The sequence below is a fragment of the Gossypium arboreum genome, chromosome 4 (genome assembly GCF_025698485.1).
Source record: "Gossypium arboreum isolate Shixiya-1 chromosome 4, ASM2569848v2, whole genome shotgun sequence".
Taxonomy (NCBI): Eukaryota; Viridiplantae; Streptophyta; class Magnoliopsida; order Malvales; family Malvaceae; genus Gossypium; species Gossypium arboreum.
The window spans coordinates 23,740,405-23,762,796 of NC_069073.1; the positions used below are offsets into that span (position 1 = coordinate 23,740,405).

The window sequence follows — 22,392 nt, forward strand, 5'->3', positions numbered from 1 at the left end:
AATTACAAAAACAATACAGGAGGGAGGAGATTAAATTTTTATTTTATTTTATAATTTGAGTTAAATTTAATTATGAATCTTTCAAAAGTGATAAATCATTTTTCTTTAATGGAAATATTGACTAAATTATTAATTTTTAACGATATTGGGTGACCACCGTATGACTATTTATATGCACTTCAAGTTGACATAACACTTTGTTTATCTCATAATTAAAAATAATTTTAAAAATTATTAAAATATTAAAATATCTAAAAATTCATAAACATTAATATGAAATACACGTAGATTATTATGATAGTTGTCATGTTAAAAAAATTAACATTTTATTAAAACTAATCTAATTCTTTTTAAATAGTTAATAGTCAAATTTAATTAAAATAAAAATAAAAACTAAATTGATAAAGAAAATAAATTTTAAAATTATATTGGTCATTATACCTTAATCAATTAACATTTTCTAATGTGATGCATGTGATCGATGGGTTTTTTTTTGGGTTATATTATATTTGTTTGTCCTTTTCTTTTATGTTTTGGTCGTATTGTATGTCAATTTCTTAGGGATCTATGTATATGTTCTTTGTATATTTTCATCATTAATGATGTATGAATACATGGTGTTTGATTTTTCTCCTTATAAATTCTTTTACTCTTCTTCTATTTTTTATTCTTTAACAATTTAATTTTTCTATTTTTAGATTTTAAAATTATTTTGTCAAATTTTATTTTATTATAGTCAATTTTAGTTTTTATTTTAAAATATTATACTAATTAAATTTTTTATTTAAGATAGTGTTAATAAATAAATTTAAATTTTAAAATCATAAAAATAAAAATTTAAAATTTGAATTTGTGAAGAGTATTGAAACCTGTAAAACATTTTAATTTTTTATCTAAAAATTTTGGAACTCAACTGTGTAGAAGATTGTTATAGGAATGAGACCACAACAATAACCTTTCCTGTAAATATTCGCTTACAAAAATTAAGTAATTAGAGCTAAAAATACTCCAAAATGCCACATCATTGCATCAATCATTTTTACCTTTCTCTTTTATTAGTTTACATATAAGCATGTTTCATCCGCAAAGCCTGCTCCTTCCAAATAAAAATCTCTTCTTCTGTTTTTTTTTTTTTTTTTTTGGTTAAAAGTACAAATATTTCACAGCTTGGATTGAAGAACAGAAGCCGAAAGCTCTCACAATTAAGAACACTTTCTTCTTTCTCTTGGTGGGTTATTGGAGAATCGCAGAATGGGAAGATTGAAGGAAAGATTTCAGGCTTTCGTGAACAATAGATGGCTGGTTTTTGTGGCTGCAATGTGGATACAATCTTGTGCTGGGGTTGGGTATATATTTGGTAGCATATCACCTGTGATAAAGATTTCTTTGAATTATAATCAAAGACAGCTTTCAAAGTTGGGTGTGGCCAAAGATCTTGGAGATAGTGTTGGGTTTCTTGCTGGTGGTTTATCTGACAGATTGCCTTTATGGGGTGCTTTGCTTGTTGGTGCATTTCAGAACCTTATAGGTTATGGTTGGGTTTGGTTAATTGTTACGGGCAGAGCTCCAGTTTTGCCTTTGTGGGCTGTGAGTATCACTTTAAAACCTCTCTTTTTTATTACTATTTTTAAAGAACAAGATTGATATAATCTGAGTCTTTTGGTTTGTGTGTGTTTGTGTTCATTGATCTTGATTGGAAGACAATTGTTTTGATTGCTTGATTCAAGTCTGTCACTTTGTAAGGTCTTTTCCAGTTCTCCTGTTTCCCTTCTGTTGGAAATGATTTGATTCTCTGTTTCTTCTTCCATTTGAGCATTTTGGTTCATACAGTAATGCTTTTAACATGTCAATTATGTCTTTTAAAGTCTCAATATGAACTGTAAACATGCTTGTTGAGTCATAATTTGATCATTTTAACATTTTGGTGATTGGCTTTTTTATTTGATTGCAGTGATTGAACTCTTTAAAAAAGCAATATGTCAAAACAAGAAACTTGGGTTATGAGGGAAAAGAAAAGAAAGAAGAAATAAAGTAGTATTAGATTTGGGTTAAAGGTAGTAAACTAAGGTGGTTGAGTGATCGATTGATTCCATGTTTTAACTGAAATAATTTCCAGCTGGCTTAGGACACAAGGTTCTGCATCTTGAGAAACTTTTAATGCATACAGCATTTGGCATTGCTTAGATAATTAATCCTTCTTAGAATGCAGATGTGCATCTTAATATTCGTGGGAAACAATGGTGAAACCTACTTCAATACAGCTGCTCTGGTTTCTTGTGTGCAAAACTTTCCCAAAAGCAGGGGTCCAGTGGTAGGGATACTCAAGGGCTTTGCGGGTTTAAGTGGTGCAATTTTGACTCAGATATACACGATGATCAATTTCCCTGATCAAGCATCTTTAATATTCATGATTGCGGTTGGGCCAGCAATGGTAGTTATTGCTCTAATGTTCATTATCAGACCTGTTGGAGGTCACAGACAAGTACGGCCATCCGATGGTTTAAGTTTTACCTTTATTTATAGCGTGTGCCTCCTATTGGCTGCTTACTTGATGGGAGTCATGCTTCTGGAAGATCTTGTTAGTGTGAGCCACACTTTAGTCACAATTTTTACAGTGATTTTGTTCTTTCTTCTTGTCACTCCCATAATTGTTCCTATTGCATTGAGTTGCTCCGAAGAGCCTAAAGATCCGGCAGAAGAAGTTCTTCTACCAAAGTCGGAGCAACAAGAAGCTGGAAAACCTGAGCAGAGTGATCAGGAACATGAAGTGATATTCAGTGAGGTTGAAGACGAGAAACCTGTGGAAGTAGACTTGCTTCCAGCATCAGAACGGCAAAAAAGAATTGCTCAGTTGCAAGCAGAACTTTTCCAGGCCGCTGCTAAAGGAGCAGTAAGGGTGAAGAGAAAGAGAGGTCCTCATAGAGGAGAAGACTTTACCTTGATGCAGGCTTTGATCAAAGCAGACTTTTGGCTCATCTTTTTCTCTCTTCTATTAGGTTCAGGATCAGGTTTGACTGTGATAGATAATCTTGGTCAGATGAGCCAGTCTCTGGGGTATGATAATACTCACATATTTGTATCCATGATTAGCATTTGGAACTTTCTTGGTCGTGTTGGTGGGGGTTACTTCTCAGAGATTATAGTGAGGTACTGACTGATACCTTTATCATATTGATGCCAATGGCTTCAGACTTTAATTTAGTAATGGTTCTGACTCATTTTGATTACCTTTTTGCTGTGACATCACTGTATATAGGGATCATGCTTATCCAAGGCCAGTATCTATGGCTGTTGCTCAGCTTGTTATGGCTGTTGGTCATGTTTTCTTTGCTATGGGATGGCCTGGGGCAATGTACGTCGGTACTTTATTAATAGGGCTTGGCTATGGTGCTCATTGGGCAATTGTCCCGGCTGCTGCCTCTGAGTTGTTTGGCTTGAAAAAGTTTGGGGCTCTGTACAATTTCCTCACGCTGGCAAATCCTGCAGGTTCACTTGTCTTCTCAGGTGTAATTGCTAGCAGTATTTACGACCATGAAGCAGAGAAGCAAGCTCATCAACATCATATCCAGCTGCAGATGTCAGGCTTACTTTTCTCAGGGTTGTATGGTCAGGATGAAGTGCTCAAGTGTGAAGGTTCTGTATGCTTCTTTCTGACTTCCATGATCATGTCTGGATTTTGTGTCATTGCAGCTGTTTTAAGCATGATACTTGTGTACCGTACTAAGACTGTTTATGCCAACCTTTATGGAAAGTCTCGCACTTGATTTCAAGAATGCAATCTAGGAATGTCTCTCATGGATGTTTTGTCCCTTTTAAGTGGCATTTTTTCGTGAAAACTGAGATTGTATTAGTTTTCACTAAGTTTGTGATAACAGTGTTGTAAAGATGGTACTGCAGAATCTGGTTCAGTGATTCCATTTACTTGTTAAAAGACTCTGCTTTAAGTGTTGAAGTGGTGTACTTCACATGTTATTTATACTACGTTTGATTTTGATGATGTATGTTTTTCAACGTTTTCCACTGCAGATGGTCTAGATTCTAGATTATAATTCCATCTTGATCATGGGGATTGTACTTGTCTTGATAATTAAATGAGGTTTTGGTGGTACATTTAGAGATTGCATTACGTAATAGCCATCTCCGTTATTCTTAGGATGAAATTAGCACTTGCAGGGTCCCCGGAGAGTCCATCTGTCAACTGTTTCGATACAAGAATTGGTAAGAAAATCCTGGCATTGCAAAAGAGGAGGGATGTACCAATTACCAAATGAAGAGAACACTGGCCTTCGAGCAGTCAGTATTTCTTCTTCACTCGTTTTCGAGTTCATTTGACCATTGAGAAGATTATGATGAAGGTAAGCAAAAGAATTTAACAAAAGCAGTATTGTTGACCTTACAGATGTTGAAACTCTTGTCGGTAGTTTGACATGGTACGAAACAAGCATTTTTGGGTAAAATAAATAAAAGGAACAATTGTGTAATTCATGTTGGTTTCACATGGTAGAGACCAACAAAGATGCAGAATTCATTGCAAAGATTTTGTTTGAAACATACCTACTAGGATTGAAGGCTGGCTTATCTATCACCAAGTTGATGCAGAAGGAACATAGCAACTTCAGTTTCTTGGTAACATTAGAGATTTCTATTGAAGATAATTTATGATCTCTAGCCAGGTCATTTTCTTGATTGTTATGGAAGGCATTGAGAAAACTATAAGCTTCTTTTCACCTAATATGTATGGAAATTTAAGTTTTTTATGTTGCGGAAATTCTGAATTGTTGGTGAGGAAAATCTTGAATACACTATCTCACCATACAAGTAGTGGTGCCAAATCTTAAGCGCAAATACCACAATAGTTAATTTCAAGTCTTGGGTCGGGTAATTACGCTCATGTGGCTTCAATTGTCTTGAGGCATATGCCACAACTTTACCATCCTGCATCAACATACAACTGAATCCCGTATACAAAGCATCACTATAAACCACAAAATCATTCCCTAACTCCTGTTGAATCAACATGGGTTCCTCAGCTTGTAACACATCTAACCTATACCCGTCGCCAGAACAGGGTTTCGGAGCATTACCAGAACATTCAGAACATTTTCCAATTAATTCATGCAAGTCATTATTCATTAACCGAGATTATTCATAACGTCCCTTAATTGGACCCTCGAGGTCCAATACGAGCATTAGAATCGAATCAGGACTTAATCGGGACCTCTAAGAATTTTACGTGAAATTTCAAAAAATTTTCAAGGTGTAGGGCTCACACGTCCTTGTGGTCCAAGGGAAATGCCCGTGTTAAAGGCCGTGTTCAACCTCGTGTAACTCTTTGACTTGCACACACGGTCATGCCACACGTCCGTGTGCTAGGCCGTGTGGTTAATTAATTTAATTCGAATTAGGTGCAGGTTTCACACGGCCAGGACACGCGCCCATAATCCAAGCCATGTGGCACACACGGCTGAGACACACGCTCATGTCTCTGCCCGTGTGCCCAATTCTGAGTATTTTGTTTCTCAAAATTTAGGTGCAGGGGACACACGGCCTAACCACATGCCCGTGTTACCAGGCCGTGTGTCACATAAGGTCTAGACACACGCTTGTGTGCCTGCCTCTATGGACAAAATGAAGACATTTCCTAGCTTCATTTCTCACCCAAAAATCACCCAAAAACCTGCACTTGAAACTCACAACCAATACCAACCAATTCAAGCATTCTAATTGAACAAATCCATCATTCATCAAGGCATACCATTTCATGCATACATGGTTTCAAACTCACCTTAACTTAACTTAGGCATTCATAACATTAGGTCACATGAACTTAGTATAACACATGTGGATATATATATATACCATAATAGTTTACTAAATCATATCTAAAATGAACCACTACTAGCCATTCCAATGGCTAGGTTACAAAATGACATTTCAAGCCACTAATGATTTCACTAAATATACTAAAAATGCTAGTTGATAGTGTGACGATGCTCCATGATCATCCAACTTTCACGAGCTTCCGAGCACTATAAAACAGGAGAAAAATAAAAGGAGTAAGCATTACATGCTTAGTAAGTTTGTATAACAGAAACTAAGCTTACCAATCTTGTTTATTAAAATCTAGGCATATAATGTTATGTTTCCATCCATTTGGCTAAATGGCCTAATCACATACATTTCATTAAACATGTTAGTCACCAAGTATTCATATAAATCAAGTAATATAGATAAGCTCATGAAGCAATGTTTTTTCAAATCATCATTATTTTATCTCAAGATTTTCATGTTGAGTCAAGAGTTATATGTCTATTGAATTATTGAAATTTCGATGAAGGCTCAAGTAGTACACTCGAGGTGTACGATTCATTAATCCGTCAATTCTTATTGAGGGTACCACTTAGGGTACTTAACCAAAGAACACACTCACGATCCACATGTCGTATAACAGGTTTACCAGTCCAAATTAAATCCTTTATATAATATAGGCTCATAAAAAGCTCAATTAGGGTTACCAGTCTAGGCTAAACCCTAATCATAACGTGTGCTCGAGAGGTATTATATCAGGATTACTCATCCGAGCTAAATCCTTTTTATAACAAGGTCATTGGGATTACTCGTCTGAGCTAAATCCTATCCGCAACAAATGCGGGACCTTATTATTTTCGGGAAAGCATATACATTCATCGGAACTCAATATTCAATCGGGACTTAACCCCATTTTTCATAGTTTCAAGCTTATTTTCATTTTTCATCATAGCATACAAATGAAACACATCAACATAAATCACATTACATACAACACAACAATTAATTAACGTAATTACATGTCCGATTAAGTTACACGAACTTACCTCGACACTTGTTCGCGTAATAATCTACTAATCCAAAATCTTTTCCTTTCCTCGATCTAACCTCGAGTTTTGTTTTTTCGGATCTATATAAATGAATTTAATCATCAATTTCATACATTTCATACTTAGACAGACTCAATTTACGTCCTAGGTAAAATTACCATTTTGTCCCTAACTTTTCCAAAAATTTTTGATTTTGTCCCTAGCCTGGAAAATGAAACTTGTACAAATTACTCCCTATCTCAAGCCTACCCAAAACCCCATTACAAATTTCCCAGCACATATTTACATAAAATTTTAGAATTTTTCCTTCAATTTCACAAGTTTACATTTTAGTCCCTAAATCAAGTTTTCATAAAAAATCACCTTGCAAAAGTTGTTTATCTATCAATAATCTTTCATTTTCTATCATAAATTTCTAGTTTCCAGAATAATACATCCATGACCCATTTTCATACCTTGATAACTTTTCAAATTAATCCCTCAAATAGATAGATTAAGTTATCTCGGTTTCAAAAATACAAAAATTACTAAAAACGGGATAAGGAAACTTACCCAATTAGGCCTTGAAAGCTTCTTTTCTCTCTCCTAAGGTTTCCATGTGTTTTTAGGTTGAAGATGATGAAAATAAGATGATATAATTTCTTTTCATCTTTTAATTAATTAAGTATTTAGGTATTTCCAATTTAGTCCCTTGTCTTTTTCTATAATTCCATGGATGAGTCACCATAAAAATCTACATACTTTTATTAATGGTCTAATTACCATATAAGGACCTTAAGTTTTGAATTCCATAGCCATTTGATCCTCATAGCTATTAGAATTCAACTTTCGCATTCCATGCGATTTAGTCCTTCTCGTAATTAAACATTTGATCGATAAAATTTTCGTATCAAAATTTTTACACGTCATTTCTAACATATTACGGGCTATATGGTAAAATAAAAATAAAATATATTTTGGATCGGATTTGTGGTCCCGAAACCATTATTCCGATTTCATTAAAAAATGGGCTGTTACAACTCTCCCCCCTTTAGGGATTTTCGTCCCCAAAAATCTTACCAGTAAAAAGATTTGGGTATTCTTTTCTAATTGTATCCTCTAGTTTCTAGGCAGCCTCTTCAATACCATGCCTTTGCCAAAGAACTTTTACTAAAGCTACCTTTTATTTCTTAACTCTTTTGTTTACCGAGCTAAGATTTTGATTAGTTCCTCACCATATGTCATATCAGGCTGGATCTTTACCTCTGTCGGAGAGATAACATGTGAATGATCATATCGATACCATCGTAAAATAGTCATATGAAAAACATTATGAATCCGTTTAAGCTCTGGTGGTAAAGGTAACAGATATGCAACCGGTCTAATTCTTTCTGTAATCTCATATGGTCCAATGAACCGTGGGCTCAATTTTTCTTTACGACCAAACCAGAGTACTTTCTTCCAAGGCGACACTTTCAAGAATACCTTGTCACCAACCTAAAATTCTATTTCTTTTCTTTTCAAATCAGCATAAAACTTTTGTTGATCAGAGGCTGCTTTCAAGTTGTCTCGAATTACCTTCACTTTTTCTTCGGTCTCTCGGGCCAATTCAACTCCGTGTAACTTTTTCTCACTGAATTCTGTCCAGTATAATGGAGTTCTACACTTGCGACTGTACAAGGCTTCATACGGTGCCATTTTAATACTAGACTGATAACTGTTATTATAAGCAAATTCAACTAGAGGCAAGTACCTTTCCCAGTTACCTTCAAACTCGAGTACCCAACACCGAATCATATCTTTCAAGATCTGTATTACTCATTTAGATTAACCATCTGTTTGGGGATGAGACGCAGTACTAAAGTGTAACTGAGTACCTAGAGCTTCTTACAATTTGCTCTAGAATCGAGAAGTAAACTGAGGATCTCTATCTGAAATAATAGAGACAAACACTCCATGCAATCTGACTATCTTAGAAACATATAACTCAATCCATACGTACCGGAATAAAGTGTACAGACTTTGTCAACCGATCAAAAATTACCTAAATAGCATCTTTCTTCTTTGGAGACAGGGGTAGCCCTGATACAAAATCCATAGTGATTCTTTCCCATTTCCACTCCGATATCATAACTGGCTATGATAGTCTAAAAGGCAACTGATGTTCAGCTTTTACTTGCTAACATATCAAGCATTTAGATACAAACTCAGAAATATCTCGTTTCATTCTCGGCCACCAGTATATTTATTTTCAGATTGTTATACATTTTATTACTACCAGGATGAATAGACATGTTACCATTATGAGCTTCATTCAAGATTTTCTGCATCAATTCAGAACCTTTTAGTACACATACTTTGCCTCTGAATAACAAACAACCATCAGTCCTGGTTTGAAATTCTGAATTAAGAGTGGATTCACGCTGTACCCTATTGTTTGCAACTTGTTTGAGCTTCAGAAATTTGTAAAAACATTAGTCTAGCTTTTAAATCAGCTATGATTGAACCATCATCAGACAACGACAATCGTGTGTTCATTTCTCCCAAAGCATACAAGGATTTTCTGTTCAAAGCATCGACCATTACATTGGCCTTCCCCGGATGGTAGTCAATAACAAGATCATAATCTTTCAACAATTCTAGCCATCTGTGCTGTCTCAAATTCCAATCTTTCTGTGACATCAAATATTTCAGACTTTTATGATTAGTGAATATGTGACATTTTTCACCAAACAAGTAATGCCGCCAGATTTTCAATGCAAACACTATGGCTGCCAATTCAAGATCATATGCCGGGTAATTCTTATCATGTGTCAGGTAATTCTTTTCATGTGGCTTTAGCTGTCATGAAGTATAGGCTACTACCTTACCATCTTGCATCAAAACACAATCTAAACCATTTAATGATGCATCATTGTAAACTGTAAATTCCTTACCCAATTCAGGCTAGACTAACACAGGTGCTTCTATCAATAAATCCTTTAATCTATCAAAGCTTTATTGATATTTATCAGTCCACTCAAATTTTACATCTTTCTGTAGCGAACGAGTTATCAAAGAAGCTATCATTGAAAAACCTTTTACAAATCTCCGATAATAACTGGCCAGTCCCAAAAAACTTCGAACTTTAGAGACATTTTTCGGTGGTTTCCAATTTATAATCGCTGAAATTTTATTCAGGTCTACTCGGACACCTTCAGCAGATATTACATGCCCAAGGAAACTAACTTCTCATAGCCAAAATTCACATTTACCGAATTTGGTGTACAATTATTTCTCTCGTAGGGTTTACGACACTATTCTCAAATGTTCAGCATGTTCACTTTCATCTCGAGAGTAAACCAAAATATCATCTATGAATACCACCACAAACCTGTCCAGATACGGGCTGAAAATTCTGTTCATCAAATCCATAAACACTGCAGGTGCATTTTTCAAGCCAAATGGCATTACAAGAAACTCATAGTGTTCATATTTGGTGCATTTGCCCATATTACAAGTCATATTGTAAAATAAAAATAAAATATATTTTGGATCGGATTTGTGGTCCCAAAACCACTGTTCCGATTTCACTGAAAAATGGGTTGTTACACAACCAGAACTGCCTTAAACTGCTCGAAGCTTTTTTGTCTTTTATTCATCCATTCAAACACTACATTCTTCTGCAGTAACTTCGTTAAGGGTGCAAAAATAATAGAAAACCCTTCAACGAATTTAAAATAATTAACCGCGTGTACTTGTTCCCATAAAACAAATGATTTTATAAAGTAATTTTAAAGTGCGGTTTTACTGCAAGTGCACAAGTTAGTTGTAATATTTATAATTTCGATAGAACACGAAGTATTCCAAGGGGTCAAACCCAAAGGTTTGGATATCGTGATACCCAAAGTGGATATCACGATATCACTAAAGGGTGGTCTCTAATCTTCAAGTCTGTTGGAGGTATCGTGATTCTAAGGTTTGGATATCACGATACCCTTTCCTTTGGTACTATTTTCACTCTTTTTTAACCTCCAACACGCCTCTATAACACTCAACCACATGTTAGGGCCCTCAATGGCACTATTGGCTAAATTGGGTTACAAAAATGAGTAAAAACAAGACATTTACGCTTATTAACCTAAAATCTAAAAATTAAGAAAAACTACGAAAAAGATACTACTTTGCTTGAGAATAAGATTCTTAAGTATATCGGGAAAGCTTAGTTTTCCATTCAAATTATGGAAAATTAATAATAACCAGTTATACCTAAGAAACTTTATACCTCAGAAACACTTTTTGGCGGTTTCTATTCCAAAACGCCTCAACCTTTTTCGGATCCACACGAATTTCATCTACCGATACAACATGGCCTAAGAATGTCACATCCTTTAGCCAGAATTCGTACTTTTTCAAATTTGCATAAATTTTCTTTTCCTGTAATATTTGAAAAACAACCCGCAAATGTGCATTATGATCCTCCTCAGTACGTGAATAGACTAAGACATCGTCTATAAAGACAACTACAAATTGATTTAGAGATGAATGGAAAACACAATTTATTAAGTCCATAAACGTAGTAGGAGCATTTGTTAAACCAAATGGCATGACAAAAAACTCATAATGCCCATACTGAGTCTTAAATGTAGTCTTTAAGATGTTGACTCTTTCTCCTTAAGTGGATAATACCCTGACCTAAAATCAATTTTTGAAAACATAGTCGCTCTTCATAATTGTTCAAATAGGTCATCGATTCGAGTCCAAGGATAATTGTTCTAGATGGTCAACTTATTCAGTTGTCTATAGTCAATGCACAACCTTAATGCACCATCCTTTTTCTTTACAAAACCAACACACTCCACAGAGATGCACTTGGTTGAATGAAACCTCGGTTAAGCAATTATTGCAACTGCATCTTCAACTCCTTAAGATCTTTTGTTGTAATGCGATAGGATACAATAGACACTAATACAGTACCAGGGAAGAGCTCAATGTTGAACAATACTTCACGACCTAGTAGCAAACTAGACAACTCCTCCAGAAACATGTCAGGAAAATTCTTTACGGTACGAATATCCTAAACTCTCAGTTCTTGGTTGCCCGAATTTAGCACATAAGGCAAATAAAGGTTATTGAAACCACATTAGATAGAAATTCGGGTCTCTCCCTAACAACTACGATCTCCATCCCATCACTACTTCGCAAAGTAATCTATTTTGACTCAAATTCTACTTTTTCTTTATGCTTGGTTAATCAATCCATACTAAGAATCACATCAAATCTATAAAAAAGGTAACTCCATCAAATTTACAGGAAAGACATGTCCCTAATTATCAAGGGCACCTACAGTGTATGTAATGACCAGCCAATCTCGAGTATCAAAAAGTGTATTTTCGGGTCTCTGTTTTCGTAAAACAGATTCGTAAATATTTATTAAAAATATTTATGAAATTAATTGTATGGTTAATTAGTTTTGGTTAGGTGAATTTGCTTGAATTAAGAGTAATTAGGTAAAAGGACTAAACTGCATATAGAATGAAAGTTGATTATAAATTAAAAAAAGTAAAGGGACTAAAGAACTAAATAATCCTTATTCCAACAAGTGTATGGTAATAGTAAATACATGTGTAAAAATAATATACATATGTATAAATTAATAAAATATGTATTACCTAATATTTAAGTATATAATAATAATAATAATAATAATAATAATAATAATAATAATAATAATAATAATAATAATAATAAGTAAATGATATAGTAATAAAACAAAACAAATAAATAGAAAAAGAAACAGAGATAGAAACTAAAACAGAAAGGGAAAGAAAGAAAAAGAGAAAGAGAAAGAAAGAAAGGAGAAATTATGGTTTCAAAGTTCAAAGCTCAATTGGTGAATCAATTTAGTCCCTTTTTCTTGTAATTTTTATATTTTTAGAATCCCGGTATTAAATATTACTTGACCTATGTCAAAAATTTTGAAAATATTGAGATTTTAAATGTTTTAATTTGAATAATTAGAGTATTAGGGACTAAATTGATAGATTTTAAGTTAGAATTGAAAAGGATTTAATTGTGGAATAAATTGTACATTTTGAGTACAAGGGACTAAATTGTAAAAAATTCAAAATTAGGGATTTGAGTGAAATTAAAGAGTTAAATTTAGTTAAAAGTGGAAATTGAATGAAAATATAGAATTAATTGTTAAGAAATAAAGTTAGTTTCGATTTAAGGACTAAATTAGAATTTAGGCAAATGTTAAATTAAAAAAATTGAAATATTTAATGTGAAATTGAATTGTATTGTATTGATGAATTTTAATGCTTCAATTCCGTAGCTAATGTTGTGTCGGAGACTTCGACTAAGAAAGGAAAAGATAAAGTCGACGAGGAGTAGCTCGAAAGTTCTGGTTTGTATTTCTATAATACGAATCTAATTATTAATTGTTATATTTTAATTTAATATTTATGGTAAGTGATTGAGGTGGGTGATTAGCATTTTAATATTGAATTGAATTTATAAGAATTTGTGATTAATGTGAAATGTGAAATGTGAAATGTTAAATGTGAAATGTGGATATTGGATATTGATTGTTTTTGAAATGTGGCAATAAAACCCTATTAACTGTATCGGGCTAGGTCGGATATAGTTGGCATACCATAGGGTTGGAAAAGTATAGGGATTACTTCGACCTCAAGTCGATGAGACATTGGGTGTCAATCTATTACTTCAGGTTAATTCAATGAGACACTGGGTGCCAATTTAATTCCGTTTAGTCTATGAGACCCTGAGTGTGAAATTATTATTTCGAAACATCCGATAAGGCACTGGGTGCCAAACTAGAGTGTTTTGGTTGGATCCGTGTATCTGTCTGTGTCTGAGTCATGTTAATAGGGGTAATTAAATGAAATGATACTACGATTGGTATTGTGAAACATTGAATGTGAAATGAAAATAAGACACATGGATTGTGCATCATATTGTGAGAAGCTATTGAGATAGCAAATTATGAGAATTGAATATGTTATGAATGATTCATTTATGAATTATTAATTGAAGGGCTATTGTTATTGTATGATTAAATGAGTATGTTATGTTAATTTTTTTTAAAAATTTCAATTATAGAAATACCACTGAGTTTTTATTCAGCGTACGGTTTTGTTTTCTGTGCGCAAATTAGGTACTTAATTTTGATCACCGATTCAATATCCAACAATGATCCCAAACTCAAATGTGGTGATGTTTTTCCTTTTGTTGGCATGTATCTAGGGTGCCTAAATAATAATCATTTTGTGGATTGAATGTAAATGAGATTATAAGATAATGTTTGTTGGCATATATCTATAAGCATGTGCTTGTGTTTGAAGCCTTAATATGGTATGTTAAATTAATCCTTAAGTGTTCATGATTTACGTAAAATTTTATTGAATTTGGTGTGTTTGAAATTTGGAATTGAATGGTACTTTGATTATATGTTTTGATGATGTAATTGTCGTACCATTAAGGGTACATTGGTTAGGCACCTAGAATGATTGTTTTGACATGTTTTCGATGTGTTCGATTGTATTTTGAATTGGTTAAACGAATAGTTTTTGAGTTGCTTAGTATGCAAGCTTGCAGGGAATGGTAAACTTGTTAAAGGTACATTTTGAGTCCACACGGCCAGACACACGGGTATGTGACTTGACTGTGTGAGACACACGGGCATGTATCCTCTGTTTCTTTGAAAATTTTTGATATTTTCAGAAAAAAATTGCTGAGTACTCGGTTTAATCCCGATTTGTTTCTAACACATATTTTGGGCCTCCAGGGCTCATAAAAGGGACAATATGATTAATTTATGATATTTATGTTAAATGATATGTAATATCTATTTTTGATCTGAAAAGTCCAGTAATGCTCTGTAACACTGTTCCGGCGACAAATAAAGGTTAGGGGTGTTACAGTATACCTGATTCACCACAATGCTTCACTGAAGGAACTAGTGACAATCATACCCAGACTAATAACCTCTACTGGAATCCCAGCTCACTAGCCAAATCAATTGAGATGTACGAATATGTAGAATCAGAATTAACCAAAGAAAATAAGGAAATAGTCTGCAAAGTAAAAGTACCTAAAATAATGTCAGTTGAATCTCGATCCTACGACTTCCTAATAGAAGAGACTTGAGTTGGTCCTCTTGTCTCAACTTGAGTAGAAATAGTGTGAGCAATAGTCTGCTACCCAGCTTGTCTTTCATTACCACTTCTACCTCGGCCACAACCTCTAACAGGCATGGTGTAAAACTTTGAATCTGTGAAACCTTGACTCTTTTTGGACAATCCTTTACATATATTCCTTAGAGCCACATCTAAAACATCTCTCAGTTAGTTTTTGACCAGGGTGCCTATGGTCACAATGTCCACAAAATAGCTATCCTGAAACTCCCGATGTCCTACTAGTACTAATCACAACCTTTTTACTGCCTAGACTGACTCAGTTGAAACCCACGCTTATTACCACTATAGAACCCTGAATATCACACCTTCTCTTAGACGGTTGTCTAGATGCACCAACCAATGTCTCTTCAACAGCCTTGGCATACTCAGCCAATGTCCATTGATCACGACGACTCAACCAATGTCTCTTCAACAGCCTTGGCTTTCTAAACCATTTCATCAAAAATCTTAGTACTTTGAGCCACCAGATGAACTCGAATATCCTGATTCATCCCAAAACGAAACCTTTTGCATAAGTCTTTCTCAGTAAGAACCATCTCAGGAGCATATGAACTGATTTGCACAAACTCTGACTTGTACTCAACCACAGTTTTACCTTCTTGAACCAAGTCAAGAAACTCACTAGTCATACCCCAAACCCGATTGGGACAGTCCGACTTGAATTTGGCACGACACATTAGTCACTGAAGTGACCTAGAACACAACACAACATTTTCGCATACCATTAACTGATCGTTTTATTTTTCAAACAATGACGAGAGTCTTATGCATGCATTCAACTCATATATATATACATATACATAACTAAACAATTGAAACCTAGTCGAATATTTTTTCTAACAAAATTTACTCAAACGAGGCATAAGGGCAAAAATATCATTTCATGTCCAATTTACGCAAACACAGGTATATTTTAATTCTAAAATATTTTTAGGAACATTTGTTAAGGAATTAGTTTAATTCGACTAGCAATTCTAGGTTAGTTTTAAAAACAAATATCTTATAGACTAAAACGAAATAATGAAAAAATATTAAAAATAATCAAATTATAGAATTATAAGTATATTTACAAAATGAAACAACTAAGACCTTATTACGCAAAATTTTAAAGTATTTCGTAAACGTTTGGAACTCCAATTACATTACCAAAACCTAAGGACTAAATTACAAACATGTGAAAACATGTCATGGACAAGTAAGATGCCACATCGAGACGACACGATGCAGTATGTCAGGACGAGCTTTGAAAGAGGTCCCTCATTGAGATGACTCAACAAAGGAAGTCACGACATCGATTCTATGTCGAGACATCACCCGAATGAGGTCGAGACGTTGACCGCAATTCTAGTCCGAAACTTGCATTTTTCAAGTTTAAACACTACCATACATACCATTTTGTGCATTTGAGGCAATTTCTTACTTTAAACATGTCATATTACTTCAAACAACAATTAGAATATGCTCACATACACCATAACATATCATAGCGAAATTTGACATACTATATAACCATCATGCTAGCAACCATACTTTTATTCCAAGAAATCATTACTCAACACAACAAATCAGTATCTCAAGGTTTCCTAAGGATCCTAAATGTCCATTTTGAACCATTTGGTCATTTTAAACATGCTCAAAATTTCCAGAATACTAATTTAAGGCCATTAACACTTTTTAACCATTTTACATGCCACTTTATTATATATTTATCAAGAAAACATCACATACATCCTCAATCTCATTCCCAACCATTAAAATATCCACAATCAAAGTCCAAAACATTATCAACAATCCATGAGACTAGTCCCAAAATAACAACCACATTGCCTTTATTCAAAATTTTCAAAACCATAAAAACATACTCAACTATAATGCCTTGTGCAAATCACTTCCTTACCCACTTCACACTTCCTGATTGCATTATTTTTCTGCAGAATTTAAAAGAATAGTGTGAGCTCAAACAAGCTCAGTGACTGTTCATAAGTACCACTGAGCATACATATTAAAATAAGTTAAAAAAGAGCATATTAAAAGTAAGTACACAAACACTTTCCCATCATGTCAAAACATTAGTTTAACGTTTCACTTATTCACATAAATAGACATATATTCTTTCACAAGACACTTGAGTTACAAATTATACATTCCATTTTGATATATTGGCTCCTTGAGATTATGAAACATAAGTGAACCTAATCACATTTATTGGATAAACGGATCTCCAACACACCAATGACTCAAAGAGTCTAACATGTCCTATTAAGTGTAGCCTTAAGCTAAATACTCTCCAACATATCAAACATGTCCCGTTGAATAGATCATAGCTCAACATTCCCTTATTTCTCCAACCTATCTCGGGGCCTCAGTCGCTCTATCATAAAACACAAGGATGAGTACTTACAATCATATGGCATGCCAACTATATCTAACGGTCTCAGAAGATCACAAGGCCAACATATCCACATTAACACAAGATTACTTACTATTTCATTGCACAATTCCTCTGTTTTGATCATCATATACACAACACTATTACTTTCACATAGCATGCTTATCATACGCACAATTGATGCACTTACAAGTGCTAATACAATGCTCAATGAGGGACAATATCATTAGATCACATATGAGTGATTAAAACCAATAAATCCCATAACACTTACTGACATAAACCGTGTATCACATGTTGTTTTGTTGCATCAATTACCACACCTCGCAACACATAATCACCATTTAATAAAAAAAAGAGGCACAAAGAATAGGAAAGCTTACTCTCGGGGACATAGGATAGGTGTTTAGGCTAACCTAAGCTATCGATTAACACAATGAATTGTGCATACCAACAACGACTCCAGAATACTCAACAATTTTATTTTTTTTCTTGCTAGCAAAAAACTTAAACAAGCTTTGCCTTGCTATTAGAGGACTTCGACAGTTCTGAAACTTCATAGGCATAATACACAATACAAATCATTAACATATGCACACACATCAGAAATCAAACAAAAACGCAGATTCAATCTAGCTCCTCTTAAACAAAAAATTTCGACTAGTTTAGTTGAATCCTAAATTTCTTGATCTGAATTTTTTCCATTGCTTGGAACTTATTCTAAACTTCTAGATAATCTATTTATAATATATCTAAACCACTTAGAACCCCTAAAATCTCAAAATGGAATTTTTTTCTCGGAACTCCCCTGTGAGCACTTTGAAGAAAAATTATCAAATCTTTAAAAATTTCTTAATGATTTGTTAAATTAAGATTAGAATCCTCTTAATCTTATCAAATATATTAAAAACCAATTAAAAATAGAGGTTTAACTTAGAGATTCGAATTTCACCATTAATACGATCAATTTCGGCTAAAATCGTTAGATCCATAACATTCTTGATATCATGGATCACAACTTGATTTGAAAAGCTTAATAATCTTATAACTTAACAAGGAAATAGAAACTCACCTTGATTCGAGAAGGAAAATGAATTGGAGATTGAATTTCGTGAAAATCCTATAGGAAACGAATGAAGAAATGATGTTGTTCTTGATGGTTTCCTTTGAAATTGGGAGAGATTTTATTGTTTGGGAGAAGTGAAAATCAAATTGAAGAATTTGCTTGAAAGAAAATAGGCTGATTTAAAAACAATGATACAATTGTATTTGGGCTACTCCCAAATTTTACCATTTTCCAAATCATTTCCCTTTTCTGGTTAAAAGTCTTTTTCTCGTTTCTTTTTAAAATTGATTTTGTTTTTGAAAGCCGTTTAAAGGATAATATTTTTCGATTACTTAATTCTGAATCCCCAAACCTAATTTTGGCTCTAATTTCTAAAAATTAATTATAAGGCCTAAATTGATAAAACTCGGTTCACTAACATGGAACTACTAGGTCGAATTTTGAGATGTGACATTTTATTTATAGTTATTGGAACAATATATTTATTTTAATAATGTTCCAAAATTTCCCCTCCCATTTTTAAAATATTATAGATTTTAATAATATTGGAAACCAATCTACATAAATGAAGGTATCTTATAATTGAACATTCACTTAGTAAAAACATGTTAAAGTTAATTGAAATTGCATGATGACATTTACTTTTTGATATGTCGTCCAAATGAAATCTCATTTCTATTTACATGAATTCTTATATCTCTTCATAGAGAACTAACTTTTCAATAGATATCTTTTCTAAATAATTACACTCTTAAATAATATCTCTTAAAATAAATATAACTATTCAAGTACATCTCTCAAATAGACTTAAATAGTTATAATTATTTGTTAAAAAATAAAGTGATATAACTCTTCGTATTTAGAAGACATAACTCATTATTATAAATAAACATAACTTGTGATTAATAATCAAAATCTATAATTATTTTATTACTTACATCCTCTCATGTACAATTTATTAGAACATTATATATATATATATATATATGTATTGTTGGACAACCAACTTTCTTTGAGCTACTTATGTGGCATGTATTTGAACATTGAAGTATGGAGTAAGATTCTCAAAAAAAATGAATTTCTTTATCCGTTATGACATTCATTTATCATGGAAATCACGTTATTTATCTCACCTAATTATAAAATTTTGTTCAAATTTTATTATTTGTTTTGTATTGTTTGTTTGTTGCACATTATATTCTAATTTTGTTATTTTTAATTAATATATTTCTAAATTTAAAATTTTAGTTCTATCTTGAATTATAACCGTTTAATTACATTATTTTCAAAATATTGTAATAAATCATATGTTATGCCACATTGCTTTGCTATTTTCATGTAATATGCACAAAAAAAAAAGGATCATTTTAGTTCATGGATTTAATCGTTACCAATTGAGTTAAGAGTAGTTTCAAATTTTAAAAAATAAAGAGAATAAAAATGAATAAATTGGAGAATATAGACTTACGCATGGTATAGGACTAATAACGAAATTTGATCCTACTGAATTTTATTGATACCGCTTGAGTAAAATTTGTATAAAATTAAAATAAAATAAATTTAAATCGAAATCATGGTGGGTGTTCACCTTCCAAAATTGTTATATAAAAAGAAAGTGAAATTAGAGTATCTACAAGTAACTGAAACTTTTTTTTCTTCCCATATGCGATGCGAGTTCAACGATATCTTCGATCTGGATTTACAGGATACAAAGGTCAGCCTAATAAGTAATAATTTTCTGAAGGCACATGGCATTAGCAAGAATTAGAAAATTCAAACATTGTGAAAAGAAAACTAATCTTTTGTTTAAAGCAACACTTGGGTTCAAAATTACATATTTATTCTTTTTTCCAATTGCATGGCCAATTAAACAAGTTTGCTGCCAGCTAATGGAATACTTTATTGCATAACAAAGACAAGTATACAAGTTTGTAACTGCAAACTGTCCTTTTATTGTCTAAATTACAATATATGTAAATAAATGATCAAGAATTAATCATTTTGAATGAATGCTTATTATCTAATGAAGACAAACAATGAAAGGTAATATGAAGCTCCTTAGTTAAAGGCTGTGCAGTCTACTCTTATCTCTCCGTGTTTACCAGTCTTAACTCCCACCCTTCCAAGCTTCCTCATTGCTGCAATGAAGGCTTCTTTAAACACATTTTGTTTCTTCGAAAATCGAACCACTGTTGGTCTAGATGCTCGATTAGTGTACAGCACCTCGTCTGATGTAAACAATCCCTTCTTAGCAACCAGATTCTTGAAGTACTTATTGTCAAAAGTTCGTGGGGTTACAGGATCCATGTTGATGGCGATACTGGGGTCTACATTCTGAGGACACGCTTGCTTTAATTGTTTCACGTATGTAGGATCGAGGTCGGGATCCACGGGAGAAGACGGTGAAAACGAATAAAAGCGGTTTGCGAAGTGACTGCAGTGGGAGAAGCCTACAGTATGAGCACCTGAGAGTGCAATCATATCAGTTTGTGTAAGGTTGTGTTGGGCAAACATGGAGTTGAGTTGACTGAGATTGAAATTAGCCCCCGGTAGCTGTCCGGCTACCCTTGATGCTTTCGATACAAATCCATCACGACGTCCCAATTCTACTTCGAATGAAGGACCTCCAGCCTGGACATTGAAAGACAGCAAGGAAGATATATGAGATTTGTTTCTCAGGGATCATGTATTTCAGGTAAAATTGTTGGGGCATTTCTTACCAGGACTATAACATCTCTAGTGGCAATGGCCAATATGTCTGCACAACAGACTACTTTAGGACATTTAGCTTCCACTGCTTTCTTGGCCTTTATTACGGTATCGAATCCATCTCCTGCTAGGGACAGATTGTCTGGAGCATCCTTCTCTGCATCCCCATTTGGCGATGCGATCATGATCGATGCATCACAACCCTGGAAAAACACAATAAAAGAACTCGAACTTAACTCAATTGGTTCATGTAGTCAATCGTAAGAAATTGATTGATGGTACTAACGTACCTCGACAAAGCAGTCATGGAAAAACAGTCGTAGGGTGGCGGGGACGGTGACGAAGGTTTGGCTAAACTTTTCCTCTACAACCTTTCTTACAATAGATTCCACATTTGGACAAGTGGAGTTGTAGAAGGCTTGAGATAATTTTCCCTCTCCAACCTGCAGAATTATGACAAGTATGAACAATGTGAAACATCTCCTAATTATCTCCATTTTCTTCCTTAGCTCGAACTTCTCTTTGACTTTCAACCTTTTCACAGGCATTGTTCATATAAGAATGATTATATATATATATATATACAAGGAAGATACAAAGAAGTAAAAGTCTTTTGATTCTGTTATAAGTTGCTTGATGTGTTGATTAACTGGCCTAAGCCTATAAATATGTATTAATTCAAGAAGCAGCCATATTAAATGTTTTTAGTCCTTTGTTCAGAATTACTCCGTTTCTTCTACGAACGTCCAAGTGGAGAATTGCAGATGAGCTTAAACCCTGAAGTGCAAATCCCCTGCTTGTAATTAGATATGAAAGCAACACGATACTGGCAATAACCAAGTCAAATCATCATTTAGCCCTTCACATGGGCCAAAAATATTATTATAATAATAAGGGTTAATACATAGAGTGCTCCAACTAGGTAACCTGTACTTATTTGATATCTAAATTTCAAACTCTGTTGGAGAAGTAATTAAAATATCTTTTATATTTAAAATAAAATATATTATTATTATAATAATATTTTTATATATTTTTTATTTTAATAAAACTAACAATATCTTGCATAGGATGAGTTTGAACCCTTGACACCAATAGCATTATTATTTTCACCAAAACTCTTGCTATAGAAAAATACAAATATAAACTAAAAAATGTTAGGTTTTTGAACAATTTATTTGGAGGAAGTAT

The 22,392-nt window shown here is 33.5% G+C and overlaps 2 protein-coding genes and 1 long non-coding RNA gene across 4 annotated transcripts; 1 reads left to right on the top strand and 2 right to left on the bottom strand.

Moving 5' to 3' along the window:
• Positions 1 to 922: 922 nt before the first annotated feature.
• On the top strand, positions 923 to 3,997 carry LOC108460798 (protein NUCLEAR FUSION DEFECTIVE 4-like). The gene is made up of 3 exons (XM_017760453.2): positions 923 to 1,587; positions 2,210 to 3,147; positions 3,257 to 3,997. The coding sequence occupies exons 1-3, from the start codon at positions 1,252 to 1,254 to the stop codon at positions 3,762 to 3,764; spliced, it is 1,782 nt and encodes a 593-aa protein (XP_017615942.1). The 5' UTR covers positions 923 to 1,251; the 3' UTR covers positions 3,765 to 3,997.
• Positions 3,998 to 16,708: 12,711 nt separating this feature from the next.
• LOC108458081 (uncharacterized) lies at positions 16,709 to 18,840 on the bottom strand. The gene is made up of 2 exons (XR_001867242.2): positions 18,499 to 18,840; positions 16,709 to 16,965 (listed from the first exon to the last, which is right to left on the bottom strand). It is a non-coding gene; the product is annotated as an uncharacterized LOC108458081 (long non-coding RNA).
• Positions 18,841 to 20,288: 1,448 nt separating this feature from the next.
• LOC108459258 (peroxidase 45-like) lies at positions 20,289 to 21,741 on the bottom strand. Of its 2 annotated transcripts, none has more exons than XM_053027307.1 (3): positions 21,492 to 21,741; positions 21,219 to 21,404; positions 20,289 to 21,123 (listed from the first exon to the last, which is right to left on the bottom strand). In XM_053027307.1, exons 1-3 carry the CDS (start codon positions 21,696 to 21,698, stop codon positions 20,551 to 20,553), a joined length of 966 nt encoding a protein of 321 aa, XP_052883267.1. In that variant the 5' UTR covers positions 21,699 to 21,741; the 3' UTR covers positions 20,289 to 20,550. The 2 variants fall into 2 exon arrangements, with proteins under 2 accessions (XP_052883267.1, XP_017614094.2); XM_017758605.2 differs by having other exon boundaries at positions 21,213 to 21,404.
• Positions 21,742 to 22,392: the final 651 nt, after the last annotated feature.